The 19737-nt window shown below is 33.9% G+C and overlaps 1 protein-coding gene across 6 annotated transcripts in view; it reads right to left on the bottom strand.

Moving 5' to 3' along the window:
- Rhp (GTP-Rho-binding protein rhophilin) overlaps positions 1-19737 on the bottom strand; it is a 390041-nt gene that overhangs the window by 11474 nt on the left and 358830 nt on the right. For all 6 annotated transcript variants that reach the window (XM_081738078.1, XM_081738089.1, XM_081738074.1 and 3 more), the window contains exons 6-10: positions 15607-15731; positions 10265-10523; positions 8664-8762; positions 5629-5905; positions 1833-2027 (exon numbers count right to left, since the gene is read on the bottom strand). In XM_081738078.1, coding sequence (XP_081594204.1) covers positions 1833-2027; positions 5629-5905; positions 8664-8762; positions 10265-10523; positions 15607-15731 — 955 coding nt within the window. The remainder of the gene's footprint in view (positions 1-1832; positions 2028-5628; positions 5906-8663; positions 8763-10264; positions 10524-15606; positions 15732-19737) is intronic.

Genomic DNA, 19737 nt, shown 5'->3' with positions numbered 1-19737 from the left:
TACATTTAACATGTAATGATTATGCATTTTATGTGTATATATTTTCAACCAACTTAAAAAGTTCGTTACTGAATTCTCTATGTCTGTGTGTGTGTGTGTCTGTTATTTGCGATTATTATTATTATTATTATTATTATTATTATTATTATTATTATTATTATTATTATTATTATTATTATCGATTTTGAGCCTCCCATTCGATAGAGCATGAAAAACTATTTAAAAAAGTGATGGAAATTTTTGCGTCACTCTTACCGTTCCCGAGATATTGGTTTTTAAAAAAAAGTTTCCGGTTTCGGGAGATTTAAGGAGCCATATCTCGGGAACCGTAAGTCATAGACAGATGATATTGGTGTTGATCAATACCGAAGAGGATGGTGAACATGTTGGTACCAAATAGTAACCGGTGACCAATGGTTATATCTGCATTTCCAGTATACATGCGGTGATAAAGTGACAGCTCACTGTAGCTAATTCAATATATCCCCTAATACGCAGGTTCCAAATATGTAAGTGTATTATCTATTGAATTTAATCAAATAAATTTAATACACAATTTCATATAAATTTCAAAAAGATTATTTCTTTTTAAGTTCGCTCTGGTAATGCTCTTGGAGTATTCTCAACTGGTTTATTTTCTTTTTTTTTTTAACGAAATGACTAACAATTGCGTATGAATATACGTTAAGGTGAATAAATCTAACGTAATTCTTAACATTTCCATGATTGTTAAGATAATGACCACATACTGTATTATTTCAGAAAAGTAAAACGACACTTTCCTACAATCAATAGCATTTGTATTTTTGAAGGAGAATAAATATTGTGTTTTAGCTTTTTCTGCTATTATTTTCCAATGTTTCGAACAGAAACTACCTCTTTCTCTTTAAATTAATTTCAGGTTATCATAATTCTCAACAAGAATCTAAATAGGTAATTGGTATGACGAACGCACGAAAATAACAAGCTTTACAAACAAGATTTGAATTAGTTCCAATTTCAGTTACCTCCCTTACGGGAGATTTATATAAAGGAGGTCCCGGCCTTAGCGCCTTGTGGACTGTTTCACTAATGTTGTTTTAAATGAAAATTGTTTGAAATAAGATTATGTATTAAGGTGGCTCGTGCCAAAATGGCCGAATTAGCCTGTTTTAATTATGTTTTTCACACTGTTAATTAATAAGAAAGGATAAGCAGCGCATGAACATATTGAAATTGAATAACAGTATATTAAAATTGTAACAAATAACAAAATTGTCAAAAATATTGAAATGTAAATAGTAAAAAATTATTAAAAACTGAGAGCAAATCTCCCCAGTACTTAGTGTTTACAGCGCCATCTCTTATCCTCAAGAATTGCATTAAAAATACATTTCGAAAAGATATGCAACAATGTCTTATAACTGAATACAAGTTTTAATTATTTATAATAATAAACAGTTGAAAAACAGTTTTGCAGAAAGTTTGAAAGAAATAGTGAAACCTTATCAGTCACCTCCGTCAACTTATAACAGTGAAATATAGTACAATTTATGTGAACTCGATTATACAATTTGTATATGAAGGAATACTTAATGATACTCCATTTGTAAAGAGTGAAATATAAATATTCGCTCATATGATATTAGTATCTTGCTTTACGTGCATAATTTCTGTCCTTTCATTGGTTGATTTAATTTATCCTTTCAGTACTGATGCTATATGATACGTGGACCTACAATTTAGTATAGGGTCTCAACTACACCATCAGCTCTAATCGAGAATCAACCATGCATTTGTATGCTAACCACATAGCCAGGAAATAAGTAGTTCGTCGTGAACAGATCACATACCAAGTATTCTTGGAGGGTCTAGGATTTCCCTGAAGTCGTCTTCCTCCTCTGCAGCGGCGTAAGCATCCAGCGCTCTGTCGTGAGCCTTTCGTAGAACGCACTGCAACGCCTCCTTCCCCTTCAGCTCCCTACACATGCGGTGTAGTCGCTGGCTCTCCTCGTGAAGAAGAACAGACTCACGGAGATGCGCTCGACCTGTAAAAACAGAAATAGAAGGACTTTCAGTAATTTACCACTCATAACATGCCTTACAGAGACATACATGCCAGTTGGTCAATCAGTATGTTTACTTTTTTCCCTACGGAATATGACCCTTCTTAAATTCAATGATTTCCCATGTTTGCACCTTAACAGTTAGGCTCCAGACACAGAAGAAATTGAACCTCTTTTGTTTCAGAGCAATATTCCAAGTCATTAGACCCTCCATTTGTACAGATATTTAGGCCAAGTGAATTTCATCGAAATCAAAATATAAAGATGTTAACTAAAAACCTGTGGATAAGAGTGATTGCTTCTTTCAGGCCGTGAAGTTGCAACCTGCCTCTACCACCATAAATGATAAATAACACTGCACATTACGAAATTTAGATGTTTGACTGTGATAATGAAGAAGATAAGAGTGTTATAAAGCATAAAAGAGCTTCCAAATAGTTGTATATTTACTACAAGCTAGATTATTAACACTTTCTTTGACTTTATTTATAAATTTTAATCAATCCACATAAGCTTTTGTCTTATATCAATCTAAATATGTAATGAAATAACCGAAAAACCAAAACGAACAAAAAATAAAAAGGAAAAAAAATCTCGAAATTAACATTAGTAAAACAGATCCATACATTCATGAGAAATACAATATTCACATACTTAGCGAAATAAAAGATTTGAACAAGAAATATAGAAAATTTTAATAAAACAAAAAATGCTATAGACAATAAAACAAGAAAGTAGGAAAGACAGAAATTTTTTAGCTTCAAGTTTATACAGAAATTGTTGGTTGTAAAGCAAATATCATTCTTACCCACTTATCATGAGGAAAATGTTATACATTCGTTAATCGCGACTAACTGCCTTTTTCTCATAGATTAATAATAATACGAGGGTCATTTCTGCACAGTGAAAGATATTATGGAAGTAAATAATTTATTGTACCAAATACCTTTACAGGCCTTCAATATATTCTCCATTCTTGCTTATGACAGCTTCCCAACGTTTTGATAAATTCTGTATTCCGGATAGGGCATTTTCATTGTTGAGCTGTCTTATCACTCGGGTCATCTCACTGGAAGCTTTGTAAATTGTATCGAAACATTTTCCACGGAGTGGTTCCTTCAATTTGAGAAACAAATCAAAATCTGATGGACTCAATCAGGACTATATAGTGGGTGGGGGAGTATTTTCCATCCATACTTGTCGAGTGTTTTCCTCATTTGTAAGGCAGTATGCGGTCTTACATTATTGTGCAAAATGAGGACACCAACTGTAAGTTTACCAGGCCTTCTTTGACGAATTTTCGAAAGCAAAACATTTTGCAGAAACATTTTGTAAACTGAAATGACAGACATTCTGACCTCATATGCAATTCACTCACATGTTTTTCGTCGATCCTCTCTCAAAATGTCATTCACAATAATCTCAGAGGTGTAGTCTGTTGCAGTTGATGGTCTTTCACTTCTTGGGTTGTCCGCAGTTCTACACAATCTTCACAGACACAAGCTGACCACCGTGATACAGTGCTAGGATCCACTACACTATTTCCACAAACCTCTCGCAAAGCATTACAAATTTCAGTTGTATTCTTTCCACGTAGAGTTTTGGTTTTGATATAGGATCGCTGGTCACTATGTGTAACGTGACCTGAGTCGGGCTCACCTCCCATTTTAACACTGAATTTCTCACGACACAGCCACGCGAACCAGCAAACACAGACATAATCGTCAAGCCCCCTGACTCACAACTGACATAAAATTGAACTTGATCACACCATTCAAACGGTCACGCATGCGCTGTGTACAAGACTTCTGAAATGACCCTCGTAGGAAATTTTATCCCTATTTAATTGAACGGATGCGTAACATTTGGTCACATGATAAAAAACATTTTTAAAAGGTGAACTACTTCAGTATGTTTTTGTATACGACCATTACACAATTAATAATAATAATAATAATAGTAATAATTCTCAAGTGTCTGATATCGTTTCAAAGAAGTCACACCGTTCAGAAATAATAATAAGGAATAAATGCGTTCTCTTTTCATAGGTCGTTGCCCTCTAAAGGAAATACCCATGAAATTAATGTTTGTTTTATACTTTCTTCATACTTTCAATACTACAAACAACCAGTGATCGTTTTACATTCAAATCGGATAGAATGAAGCATCTTTACAAGATAGCTTTTATAAGGAATTTCAACATTTACACGCAGAAATTCCGAATAATTAAGATAAGATAATTGTTTAAATTTCCTCCGGATTTATAACTGCGAACAAAAAATCACTTTCAACTCACCCGTTCCGTGAAAATCACGACTATTTATAATCTCTCATTCGAGAATTCAAATAGTTCTCTTCATTTGGCTAGCTTAAGGAATTCAAATGTAATTTGACAAAATTACAGAAAAAGATACCAATGTATACAGAAAAAAACCACAGCACAGTGTCTCATTCTTTTAAGATAAAAAAATAATAAAAGTAGAAAATGACGTAAAGGGCCTCATTAAGTATGGGTTTGTGTCAATACAGTCAAAATTTGCGTTTCCATTTGCAATACTCAATATAGTACAATTTCTAGTATTCGTACTTTTATATTTTGCATTACGTTCAAACGCAAATTGCGTGAATTGCTATTTAAAAATCTTAGTCCTTTAACTATTAATAGTTCCTTTATGAAAATAACTCTTTACGTATTTACTAATTAACTAACTCTATGACCTATGGAACCCGAAGGTTCAGTATCGCATTCACAAAAGCTCTCCATTGACTTCTATCTTTAGCCAACTGGATCCAGTTTCTACTTTGCATTCCTATTTCTCCGAAATCCGTCTTAATATTGTCCTCCCATCTAGGTCTTCCTAATGGTCGTTTTCCGATTGAATTTCCAGTTAAAACTTTGAAAGCGTTCCTACTTTCTTCCATTGTGGTTACATGACCTGCCACATAAGCCTCCTAGATTTGATTACCCTAACAATGTTTGGAAAACGTAGTTCCTCTTAACGAAGTTTCCATCATTCCCGTTCCCGTTTCTCTTGGGTTCCGAATATTCATCTCAGGATCTTGTTCTCAAATACTTTCAGTCTACGTTCTTCCCTGAGAGTAAGTGACCATGTTTCACAACCATACAGAACAACAGACATGATTATCGTTTTATATATTTTAACTTCAAATTCCTCGACAAAATTCGCGACGACAGGAGATCTTAAAGAAACTGAATAATAATACGAATTCCCTGCTTTTAGTCGACATTTAATCATATATTACATAAAATTATTAATTATATAATACAATATTTTACTTAAATATCCTAATTTTATTATTATTATTATTGTTATTTCATTTAAATTTACACTTCCGTTACTTTTGTAAACACTTCTGCAATTCGAGTATTATAAGCAGAACATTTCTTTCTAACATTTAGAAACCTCACCGAACTCCTTTGAAGAAAGTAAGTTAATGGAAATTATACAGAGACAAAGTAAATTATTAGAAACATAAGAAGGTCAGTATTAATTTTCCAATGCAGCTATATAACAAAATCTAAGAATTAAACAGTGATCGGAAGTGGAAATCAAATACGCACCTAAGAGTTTCCTTTCGCCATCGTCCTTAGGAACTCTGATTTCGAGCTGTGTTGTTTTGTTGTTGTCGTCCTCTCTGTGAATGTACTGCAGAACCTCCTTCGTCCGTGTGCTGAGTTCTGAGCCATAGTTCAAGACGCCTGAAGCTACGTAGTAATGGGAAAGCGCCGTGTAATGCTCTCTTTTCACCAACACTAGCGACACCCATGAATAGGGCACGTAGTCCTTCACAGGCTGCGACGAGATCAGCCCGTGGACTTTCGAGTAGACATCTGCCACCTGGAACAACCCATTAATCGTGTAAGTAGGTTTATCAGTTATCATTAATTTCAGTCCCGAGAATAGCTTAGTTAATAAACTACAACTGAAATGTACTCTGCTCTAGAAAGAAATATTTTCACTGTTAAGAAAAAAGTGTTAATGATAATGTCTTCTCTGCTTCTTACTAAGTCTAGCAGACCTTTTTATAAAAAAAAAAAAGATTAAAAAAAAGTCTGAACATACAAGGAAAAAAGTCCCTCTCATCCGAGTGTATATTCGAAATTGTGTCAAATACATTTCATACGATATTTTTTAAAGTAATCTGGATCTTCACCTTTACGATACTAGAATTTCTGCACATTTACACTTACAAGATTTCGGCTAATAAAATCCAATCACGAAAATCTATTTGAGAAAAAAATGTACAACAAACTTTCATATTATAAGAAATGGACTAATAACACTTTTAAACAAACAGTACAGAAATTATTGGGGAGGCATGTATTTTACAGTATTGATGAGTATTTAAATGGGAATCTAAAATGACTTCTTTAATTAAGAGTCACCGAATGTAAAAGATCTAGGAATTATATTTGATAGCAAATTGACCTTTGCTCAACACATTGACGCAATAACGAGTGGTGTACATAGAAACCTAGGTTTAATTTATAGGATACAAAGAATCAACATTTATAAGGTTGTTATATTTTTCGTATGTGAAGTCAAAATTAGAATACTGTTGTACTGTTTGGACACCAAATGTCACTAAATACTCTGACGCAATAGAAGATACACAGTTTAAATTCTTAAAGATGCTTGCATACAAGAAAACTGGTTTCTACCCAAAGTATGTCCACTATGAAGACTTGGTAAGGAATTTTAATTTTCAAACATTAGAAAAAAGGAGATGTGTTTTTGATTTGTTGTTCTTACATAAATTATTAAATGATAAAATTGATTGTCCAGAATTAGTTTCAGAAGTATTATTACGTGTCCCAACAGGTAAGACTAGAACAGCAAACACGGGACATTCTATTGTAGAAAAGCAAGAACTAACATATTGCGTAAGTCTCCTCTGTGGAGAATGTGTGCTTCATATAAGGAAATGGTTAAATTTCATGTAGTAGATGTGTTTAGTATGTCAGAAAACAAGTTCAAAACAATTGCCAGGAAATAATCTTCATAATTAAACGACGTATACTTGTGTATGTATAATAATGTATGTTAGATAATTATGTATACGACACCATAACTGGATATTAAGCCTGTTGTGTTATCCTTATGAAATAAAGAAAAAAATTTCTGTTTCGTAGAATTTATGTACATACCTTTACTGTTTGTTGTTGTAGTTTCAAGCACGATGAAACCCTCGTGTATAACACACATTAAGGTGAATAAAGTCAAACAGTGAAGGAAGAGTATATTTCATACTTTTTAAGAAACGTACTGGATTGTGGAATAAATTCTGTTGTTGACAGAAACAGCATTGAAACTGAGTTATTATGGACAGAAAAAAATATAATTTAAAAATTCTAAAATCCTGCTTAAACGTATTGTTATTCTTCTCCCTTGATATTCCTTCAATATTAAAGCTCCTATAAAAAGTCACCACTTGAAATCAAGGTACGGTGGTTAGCATAACGTGATACAGGAAGTATAGTACAATGGTATGTTAGAAGCGGATGTAAAACACGCTCACATGTTAGAAATTGCATGCGATCTATGAATACTACTCTGAACTGAATTAAACACAAATTTATTATCTTTTAAGTGCTCGATCAACTACCCGTAATATTTAATACTGAACGGTCGTCCTTCCTTTCGGTTTGTGGATGAAGATTTTAAAATACACTTTTCATCAACTTCAAGAATAATGAGGTTTCCCATTTATTGATATATAATTCACGTTTGTTAGAATGCAGAATCACACTTATTTTGAAGTATTCCCACCTTGGATTTTTGTTTAGAGTTTCTTTCAGCAGCGAGGTTATATGAGACGTGAACCTACAGCTTAAAGAGGGGCCTGAACCACATGAGCTCCCGTAAGGCATCGAATCCGGATCTCCCGCGCCAAAGATGCGTACGCTAGCCTAGCATATAATTACAAAGGAGCTCCACACATTCCCATCTTCTATTCACTGTTACTGTTCAGTGTTTTTATTTTTTTCATACGTTGTCTGTGTTATTGATCGTTGTAAAGACATCTTACAGCAAAAGACAAATACTGTAGTACGAATTATGAAAGACTACAGAAATGGTCATAAAAGAATACACTGATCAATATAACAGAGAGTACAAGATGTGAATACATAAAAATAAGTTAGTTGTTCATCCTAACAAGCGTGAATTCAATAAGCGAGAAACCTTATTATCCTTAAGGATAAATAAATTAAAAAGAGAGCAATACATCTTACAGATTTCACCTATATACCAAAAGGAAGGACATCCATTCAGCGTTAGTAATTATTAAAGTCAAACTACTTGGCCTGACAGCCCTTTCTGGCCTAAGCAGCTCCAACGCCATCTGTTAGCAACCTGCTGAACTGCGTCTAGCCTAGCAACTAACACGTGGTCAGTGCGCTGCGTCGCCATGTCAATAGCCGCTGTATCACGAGCTTTTTAGACGTAGTTAATAATTATTGGAGATGAATATTTACGTTGGACCATTTAAAACGTAGAAAAGTTCTGTTTAAATATGCGTTCTCTCTTCTATATTTTTAATTATAAATGAAATAAATGTCATAAATCCCTCAATGTAAAATTGACGAATCATTACCTGGGAAGCTTCCTGTCCCAGATCAAGGCAGATGTCCATGTCCCTGCGGTCTTTGCTTTGAAGCTCCAGCTTCTCAAATAAACATTCGCGAGCCTGAGCCTGTAACAAACAGGGGAACAACATTAAATAATTAGAAATCCTCATTTTTCTTATATATCATCCTTGGTATGTATAATTGACAAGTGTCAAAGTACACCAAAATAGTAAATTGCAAAACATATGCACAATTTTTACATTACCTAAAATAAGATCAATTTTATCTAATACAATGTAATAAATTTGATTTATGTATTTAGAAATATATTTGTACAAATTCAATCAAAAATTTTGTCATTTGAAAGCCCTTGAATACTGTGGAAAATAATTTTTAACTAAGTAACTCTATGATCTATGGTACCCGAAGGTTCAATACTGCATTCACCATTGACTTGTGTCCTTCGGCAACTGGATCCAGTTTCTGCTTCCTATTTTTGTAAGATCCATCTTAATATTGTCGTCCCAACTGCGCATAAGTCCTAATAGTCGTTTTCCAACTGGACTTCTAGTTTACATTTTGAAAGCGTTGTTACTTTCTTTCATTTTGGCTACACGACCTCCTCACCTGAGCCTCCCAGATTTGATGACTAATTAGTAAACGGTATAAATTATACAGATCCTCATTATTATGAAATTTCCCCCATTTCAATTCCTCTTGGATCCGAATATTCGCCTCAAGATTCTATTCTCAAATGCCTTCAATCTTCATTCTCGTCTCAAAGTAAGTGACCATGTTTCGCAACCATACAGAACAACAGGCATGATTTTCGTTTGATATATTTTAAGCTTCAAATTCCTCGACGGAATTAGCGAAGACAAGAGATTTTGAACACGAATTTCCTGTTTTCAATTGACATTTTATTTCCTCGTAAATATGGTTTTCGCCTATCAATATCGATCCTAGATATTTAAAAGTATCCACTTTCTCTAAAGGATTATTCGATATTTTGATGCGTCCATAATTTGCAGTATTACGATCCCGGCGAACTTCCATGTATTTAGTTTTCTCTGCATAAGAAACGTATATACCACCTTCTTACTCTAATCCCCTCAATTCAATTTCATTGCATTCTTAGATCATGATGATATAGGGTTTCTCAAATTGCATACATAGTTTACATACATACTTTTTTGTTTTACTTTAAATACAGCCTTATTATTCCTTCTATAACGCCAAAATATGGTACCATATTTTTATACTGCATAAAATGCAAGATTCTAGCTGTTGCAAGACACATTTTTTCCTAATAGTTCTTATCGCATAGGAAAAGATTTTTTTAACTGTGAATCCTAAGACTGGACCACGTTCTAAGTATTTTATTTATAATCTTCTTATACTAAAATTAATATTAGTCAAACTAAATGTGATTTATAAATCTTAAAAGCATAGATCACCCAACATGATTTTCATAAAACAAGAGATGTTTTGAAAAACTCGGTAAAATCAAAACTTGTTCATTTAAAAAAAAAAAAAAAAAAAAGTTGCGCATAGAAATTAACAGGTTGAAAAATCTAGAACACATTCCTAGGATTTTTTTTTGTGAAATGTAGAATGGAGAACTTACCAACATCAGCTGGACTAGCATTTCTAACATTTCTGGTCCCAAATCCATGCTGGGTGCATTAGTGAAGTTCTCATGGATGTATTTGAAAGTGCCTGCCGCTCGCAGGAAACTGTCCACCGCGTTATCCAGACCTTTGCTCGTCAGTCTGTCTTGTTTCGCCCCAATCTGTGTATAGAGGGCGCCGATGTTAAAGAGAACGCACGCCTTCTCGAATGCAACTGTTCTTTGGCAGCTGGGAACTCCAGTCAAGGAGTCATACCTGCAAGAGATCATAATCTTTTAATATCCTTAAGCATGTGTAGAAGCAACAGGTATTATAATTATCATGTGTGCGCTACAGAGTGGTATAGAAGCAACAGGTATTATAATTATCATGTGTGCGCTACAGAGTGGTATAGAAGCAACAGGTATTATAATTATCATGTGTGCGCTACAGAGTGGTATAGAAGCAACAGGTATTATAATTATCATGTGTGCGCTACAGAGTGGTATAGAAGCAACAGGTATTATAATTATCATGTGTGCGCTACAGAGTGGTATAGAAGCAACAAGTATTATAATTATCATGTGTGCGCTACAGAGTGGTATAGAAGCAACAGGTATTATAATTATCATGTGTGCGCTACAGAGTGGTTACGAGAATTTGCACCAGGAAAGGGTTAATAAAGAGATGCAATTATTTTTATTTTTATGACGATAAAACAGAACGTTTTCTAATTAAGTGTTACAATTGAAACATATTTATTCCACCTATCTTTCAGACGATAACATAATTAATGACTAAGATATGCTGAATGTGAACGTCTCACTAATATTTTATACAGAGTTTTTATTGTTACAAATTCCACAACATTTCATATTTAATTTTACTGCAAGTAGTATGTGAGTGTGTAAAAAGTGCTTGTCTTGCCATTAGGAAAAGACCAAATAGATACAATCTGATAAGTAACAGTAATTTTTTGCTACCTGTACAAATTTTATTGTTGACAAAGAACGACTTCCTTTGCGCTACAAAAGTTAAGTTTTTTTCTTGGATTTTTAATGAAGAATGGTAATGAGGGCTCAAGAGAATTAGATAATAGAAATAAAAATTTTTAAAAAAAGAAAAGAAAATTATCTTTCCCTAATTCTGAAACTACTGAAAAATGAAGATGGTTTGGTTTGCGTAATTTTCTACTTTACAGAATGCTTTCTAAATTAGAGCACACGACTGTTTCTGCCGAAAAGTTCCTTGAGAATTTGAGCCAAATGCTGGATTTCTTCCCTGAGACATGCCAAGTTTTAGCGACTACCTAACAAATTATGAGGCATAATGTCTTTTAGACATCATATTGAATATTTCCATCGTTTGCTTCAATCTCCATAGGTATTTCTGTAGTACCCATTCACTATTATATTAACCACGAGATTCTCCTCTGAAGCAATCACCATGAATTTATTTAACAATAAAATACATTCACGCAAGGACATTTATGTGAATATGTTTCTTTAGTGTTTATAGTTCACTGCTTGAAAAACAACTCAATATTCTACACAGCTTATAAATAATATTACAATGGGCGTATTCCATGAGAATTTACCCTTATCTGTTTTCGAATGTGTGCATATATGAAAAAACAGAACACTGTTTTATAAGAACAATTGTGTTTTCGATCATTTTCTGTTTTCCAAGGAAAAATATATAAATGAGCTAGAAACAGTTTTTCCGATAATCATTTAATAACAAATACTATTAAATCGGTAGCGGCTTCCTTTTTCATGTCAACACTCACTCGCTGTTCACCTTCTTTAAAAGAAAATGACAACTTGGTTGGTGAAAGGGAGAGGTCAACATGAAGAAAGGAAATGCAAAATGCTTCTTTCTCTATAGTTTCAGAATAATTTATACAAATATAATATCGCAATGAAAATCAATGCAACTTATTACAGAAAGGCAATAGGAAAAGCACCTATAGTTCCCCATTGCTATGCAGAGATGCCTGTCAACATTTTTTTTTTTTTTTTTTTTTTTAGTTTCCTCATACAGGGTTCCCACTTATTTGGTGAGCAAGAATTCCCTGCCTTTTCCAGGTTTTCTGCGTCACGATTTACAAATTTCTAGATCTCCAAAAAAAGTAAAAAATTAACTTTATTTTTCCCGGCCAGGGGCTCCTCTTATACATATACATCTATGTAGTTATCGATACTGTCTGTGTGTGTGTGTAGGTAGAGAAGTTTTGCAAAACGAACTAATTTATTTCATAAAATATTCCCTACCAAATAGTCAGGAACAGCAAAAAGAAAAGTGGGATCTCAGAAGTAAAAATCCGTACTCAAAATTCCCTTACTTTTCTAAGATTTTCAGCTTTTCGTCAAATTCCGTGACTTTTTCAGATTTTCCAGAATTTCTAGGTCGGTGGGAACCCTGTCATAGTCTTAGTTATGATAAGAATTTTTTCTAGTGGCTCACTTAATTTTTTAACGGATAGCGGATTTTCCACAGCATCAGATAAGATCTGTTAACATTTCTACGAAATTGCTTATAATTACTTGAAAACTCCATTCAATTGTACACTTCATATCATTATTTTGTACATGTAAGTGTGGAAAGGAAATTGGAGTCAAGATTTCTACAGTTTACATTATATCTGACAGTGGAAGTTTTCTATTTTGGCTTTCACGTAAATGTACACTCGTTTCAATAAAGCTCCACTCGATGATGTAATACGTTAGATTTATTTCTAATACAGAGTTCAGAATTGTGTACAAACATTTAAGTACCACACAACAGTGGTTTACTCCTTCTGGTAGTAACTTTTAGTACCCTTTCTGGAAAGCAACAATGTCTTTACGAATTAGTCAATTCGGTGTTAGGAAGAATACAATGCCGTAGCGGCTTTCTAAGTGATACATATAAAACAAGAGAAAGTAGAAATAAAATATATGGAATTTTTTTAATGTCACTAAGGTCTTTGACCTAGTTAATCACAAAATTCTATTAAATAAACTGCATAATTATGGCATTAGAGGTCACGCTAACCCATGGTTCCAATCCCATTTAACTAATCACATACAATATGTGAAAATAGGAACAACCAAGTCAGAGATAAATTAAGGTACACTAAGTACAGAGTTCCGGAAGGATCAATTCTAGGTTATATACTTTTTTTCTTTTATATATAGTAATGATTTTCCTACTTATATAGTTCCGAACGAAAGCGTCCTTTTTGCTGATGACACGAACATTTTGGTTGAAATGCAAAACAAGTCTTGCTCTGAAGAATATATCTTTAACAATACGACAACTAAACTTACAGAATAGGTAAAAAGGAATCAACTCAAGATAAATACAGCGAAAGCAACAATAATAGATTTTAATGAGGAAAAAATATACTCTCCACAGGTATCTGAAACGTTTAAATTTGTAGTATTAAGACTGGATTCTAAGTAGACCTGCGATGAAAATGTCAATGATTTGTTGAGGAAGCTAGGTACAAGAGTTTACCTTCTCCGCAAACTCAGAAAAATTGATCTTTGGAAACCTAACAAACCATTTAATTCAGCTTGATCTAGTTATTTATATTGTACGGAATCATTTTCTAGGTTAATACCTGCTGTACGACAAAAGTATATTCTCATGATTATTATCTAATGATATATATATATATATTCTCATGATTAAACGAACCATCAATCATATTCATATACAAAACTCAAAACTCGTTATACCACAAAGGAATAAATCTATATAATACGGTTGTCAAATTCTATCAAACAAATGGCTCGAATAAATAAATAAATAAATAAATAAATAAATAAATAAATTTACAGTTAAAATATTAACGATCAAATTAATCAATTAAACATTTCGTTAATTTTTTATTTAATCAATTAATATTTCCGTAAGTAAAATTTTAATTCATAATCGTTAAAAAATTCGTAATGATTAAAAAGTTATTCGTTACTTTTTCTGAAAAACATAGAAAATAGATATTTTGCTTTTTCTTTTCGACTTATTCAAGAACTTGAAAAGCGACAACAGTAATTGCAGGCGTGGCATATATACAGGGTGAACTTGAAAGTTGTGCACAAACTCCGGGAGGTGATTCGTGACATCAAAAGAAGACAAAAAGTCCTGTTGCATATTGTCCAACTCCACGTCGTGTACAAGTGACAAGAGTGCCAACTTGGAATCGAAACTCGAATCCTGACAATTGGAACGGAACAGGAAGATGTACACAAACTATCTCTGTCTGCACAACTGCCTAATGCACCATTTTGCTGATGTTCATAGCCACATTTAGCTAGTTTTGATGTCATGAACCACTTACCACAGTTTGTGCATATCTTTCCCTTCCGTTTCAATTGTAAGGATTCGATTTACGATTCCAAGTTGGTATCCCTGTCACTCGTACAGGACGCCGAATTCGATAACATGGAAAAGGACTTTTTTGTCTTCTTTAATGTTGCGAATCACCTCCCGGAGTTTGTGCACATCTTTCAGGTTCACCCTATATATCTAGACTACGTATAATGTCCCTTGTAAAAGTAAAAGTAACTGATTCACAAAAAATTCATTTAGAAAATACATAATTTTCATTGATATTTTTCTAAGTTTTATGATATTATAATTTTAGTTTTTTATAAATAATCACTTTAGTTTGAAAAGAATAACTTTTTATAATACTATATTAATTTTCTATGTCCTTAACTTTGTCCATTAAATTTTATGTTAATTTTCACAATTCAACACAATCCTTGTTATATTGTAATGAAAGTTGTCGTTTGAATTTTAATTTTAATGGATCAATAATTTAGTCAATTTTAATTTTAGAGAATCAATAATTTAGTCAATTTTAATTTTAGTGAATCAATAATTAAGTCAATTTTAATTTTAGTGAATGAATAATTAAGTCAATTTTAATTTTAATGAACTATTAATTAAGTTAATTTTAATTTTAACCGTTGCTTTTTCTGACAATAATTTTTAAGTTACTGAATTATTTTTCCACAGCCTTATTTGTCATTTTAAATCATTAAAATTTTCATTAATTTTTCCAACTATGCTTACAACAGAATTAAATGTGGTAAAGGCGAAGAACATTTTTTTGTTTTATATCCTAATCTTGAGATATCGAAACTGGTGGGAAAACAAGTCCTATTCTTGAAACATCCATCACTGCACTAAGTTCAAATGCTGGAACAGAAAAATTCTAGCACTAAATAATTATTAAATGCAAAGATTATTAATTGCTGGTTTCTACAACATTTCTATTAATCTAAAGTTGTAAATGGTAAGAACTATGATTTGAATGGGTAATCTCAAACATAAATATTATGGTTGAATGTTTTGAAGTACTCACCACTCGAAGTAAATGCCTAGACTCCTCTCTGGAGGGAAAAACCTTCTTTCGACGAAATACAATTGGTTGTAATATTCGAACAGTAAAGCAACGCCGCTGCTATCTCTCAATGGCGTTCGCATTGCCTGAGCAGGAAAAGAAGAAAATACTCCATTAAAATAGTTCTTCAGTTTTAAAATATTACATTTAAAACATTAAATGGAAGAACTGTGAACAGATTCACACATATAAATCGATTGTGAATAATATCATCAGCTTTCACTGCGAAATAGCAAGTAATAGACAAGACTGATTGCAATTATCTAAAACAATGTCATTTATCACAGCTTCATACCTATCATACCTCAAGGCACATTTTTGAAAACCTCTATGAAAAGAAAGATTTTTTAATAAGTTTCCATTGAGTCAACCGAGTATCATCATCTGTTCAATTCCTATTTATTCAAGCTGTTTACTCTTCAATTACGTTTCTAATTTTGAGCTCAGGTTGGAATAATTCAAATTAAGAAATTTGTCTTTTTCTAGTACTAGAGATTTTTCTTGTAATCTACGGTCACTGAAGGATTGCCACAAGCAAAGCAATACAAACGCGTAGGTTCCTGAAATAGGATAGGTGCTGATTGCCACGGGTGCTGACTGCCACAGCCAATTATTGGTGCTGACTGCCACGACTGTCGCTGATTGCAGATATGAAGGTGCTGACTGCCACGACGGCGTGCTGATTGCCACGAGCCTGGGAGAAACTGTATTTGGAAAGAGAGGAATTAATCCCTCATACTAAATTTATGATTATTAATTAATTTAGTAGGGATTAATTTACTAATCATCACAGCAAATCTATGTGGCATCTTATAAGTTACAAAGTTGCTCACTAAGTGGAACGACACTTTGGATGTTTATAAAGGGATTGTCTTTTCTGTTATATGTACAATTTGCACATTGCATTGTTTATATTAATTGTTTTATTGTATTATTTAATGGATATGATGGTCTAAAGCCAGCTGACAAGGGAAGTTTGGGAGAAGCACTCGCCTGCAGAGAAATAAGCATGTCATTTGAAGGACCCATTCATGCTGATTACAACAGGTAATAAAACTTCTGTACGTTGAGAACTGTTCGAGATATTCAGCTTGGAAATTTCTATGAGAAAATGAATGGATGCACGTTTCAATGCGTTAAGTATTCTCACCCATGGCGAAGCCTGATGGTTTGAACTTGCTATTGCTTGATCACTGGGGTCCATTCACAGACAATTTGTCTGTTACAAGTTTTATGACGGATGGCAATGACCTAATGGTTGAGAAGATACCAAAGAATTGCACACGATTTGTGCAACCATTTGATGTGTTTTGATTCCGATCAATTAAAGATTATGGCAGGAGATTTGTATATACATAGTATGAATCTTCTTCACCTGGACGTTATAATGTACCAACGAAACAATCAAATAAAATTCGTGTCCATACGAATCACTTCCGATCTCCGCTATACATTGGATTGTTTCAGTTTGCGTTTTGCAAGGCAGGTTACGAACAAATTATAGGCCTATAACTTTTGAATCACTTGTCGAATTTGCTTTTTGCTTTGGTTCTGCGAACTGTTCTCTTGACGGATGCAACACAATTGCACATATAAAATGTCCATGGTGCGAGGGAGTATTTTACCTGTGCCATTTCTTCATAAAACAGAAAAACAACAGTGATCAATTTTTATCTCTAACCTATGATTATTGTGAACAATGTAATGACTAATTGTATCTAAGAAACCCGTTAGTTATTGCGAAACACTTTTTTTTTTTCTGTAACTCCGATAGCTTTCAATTCGTATGTCAATATTCGTTATTAATTACGTTGTACTTAACGCATATAAATGCGTATATCCTCATTTTCTCATATAAACTTCCAAGTTGAATATCTCGAACCCTTCTCAACCGTACAGGAATTTTATTAGCTTGTTATAATCAGCATGAATTGGGACTTCAAATGGCATGCTTTGTTTATCTGCAGGCGAGTGCTTTCTCCTGAACTTCCCTTGTGAGATACAGCCAGCAGTGCTTTTTTGATGGAACTTTCAAGAGCTGCTCGAAACAATTTGCACAGCCATACACAGTTCATGCTGACATAGGGAGTTCAAGTGAGAATACATAAATCGTACCAATTTTGTACGCACCGCTCCCTGACAAAACTGAAAGTACACTCATGTACAAAATTATTGTCGCATATCTATAACTGTCTTCTTGTAAGAATATAATTTGATAATTTTGCAGAGTACTTTTAATACTTATATTATGTGTATAATCAGGAAATTTATATTTGTGATAAATTTCATAGGAAAAGAATTATAAAAACGAAAATCATAATGAGTAAAATAAAATAGAACTAAATGGACAAGAAAATTTTATTTTCGTTTTATTGTTCTTATTTACTGCTCTTTTGACATGAAATTTACCACATACTTGTCTTGCCGATTATACACATACTAACATTATAAAAAATACCGGCGATTTCGTTATCAAATTATATTACTAGAACAACATATTTAAAATAATGAGACAATAATTTTGGACATGAGTGTAAATACAGAGACCTGTTTACCTTTGTTAGGTGTTGGTCTGAACAACACGACCCTAAGGATAATCTAGTTTCTTTCATGCTTCTTGGCGTCCGGTAATGTTACGTCTAGCAACTTTCTCTCAGGCTCGTGGCAGTCAGCACGCCATCGTGGCAGTCAGCACCTTGATATTGGCAATCAGCGCCAGTCGTGGCAATCAGCACCATTAATTGGCTGTGGCAGTCAGCACCCGTGGCAGTCAGCACCACACCCCTGAAATAAATATATTCCTTTCCAGACAGCACAAAACTGGTGCATCTTATCTGTACATGTGATCACTGGCGCAAATCCCGGGGGGACGAGGGGGACATGTCCCCCTCAATCTTGAACCTGGGGGGACTGTCCCCCCCAATAATCTGACTTAAAAAGTGCTTTTGCTAGGGATGCATTCGAGTCGAGTCGAGACAGAATTTTCCTGACAAAATTCGAGTCGAGACACAGCTCTTCCAATAGAAATATATATATTTTTCGAGTCGAGACATCAATTTTACGGCACATTTTCGAGTCGAGACAGTCTCAAATCTTGTCTCGTGCGCATCCCTAGCTTTTGCGGGTAAGTGTGATGATTTGTGTCAGACTGCCACAAAGGAAAGTGAGATGAAATTGGTTTCTCTTGGTTTTTCCATTTTTAATGAAAATGAAGGTGTGCGACTGTGTGTGACGTAACCTGATGTGAAACCTTATCTCCTCCTCTCCCCTAGGCACTAGAGCACGAAGAGTAGGGTCTATATAGACTACCCAATGCCAGTAGAACCCATTTTTTCAGTAAATGCGCATTTCATCTATATGTAGTTTCAGCCTAGGCATCTTGCTTCGTAAGCCAACTCTATGGTCTATGGAACCCGGAGGTTCAATGCCGCGTTCACAAAAGCTCTCCATTGAATTGTATCCTTAGCCAACTGGATCCAGTTTCTACTTTGCATTCCTATTTTTGCGAGATCCATCTTAATATTGTCTTCCCATCTGCGCCTACGTCTTCCTAATGGTCGTTTTCTGATTGGTCTTACCAACATACATACCGCGTACATACTTTCTTCCATTCTGGCTATATGTCCTGCCCACCTAACCCTCCTCGACTTGATGACCCTAACAATGTTTGGTAAGCCGTATAATTTATGTGGTTCCTCGTTATAAAGTTTTCGCCATTCTCCATTTTCGTTCCTCTTGGATCCGAATATTCGTCTGAGGATTTTGTTCTCAAATACTTTCAGTCTATGTTCTTCCCTCAGAGTAAGCTATCATATTTCGAAACCATACAGAACAACAGGCACGATTCTCGTTTTATACATTTTAAGCTTCAAATTCCCCGACAGAATTCGCGACGACAAGCAATTTTGAAGTGAATAATAACACGAATTCCCTGTTTTTAGTCGATATTTAATTTCTTCGTGAATATGATTTTCGTCTGTTAATATTGATCCTAGATTTTTGAAAGTATCCACTTTACCAAAAGCATTATTTAATATTTTAACGCATTCATAATTTGCCGTCTTACGATCCCGACGAACTTCTATGTATTTA

This window comes from Thermobia domestica, chromosome 2 (assembly GCF_964235325.1).
Source record: "Thermobia domestica chromosome 2, izTheDome1.hap1.1, whole genome shotgun sequence".
NCBI lineage: Eukaryota > Metazoa > Arthropoda > Insecta > Zygentoma > Lepismatidae > Thermobia > Thermobia domestica.
Note: the sequence above shows the minus strand (reverse complement) of the source record. Positions and strands in the feature narration are given on the sequence as shown.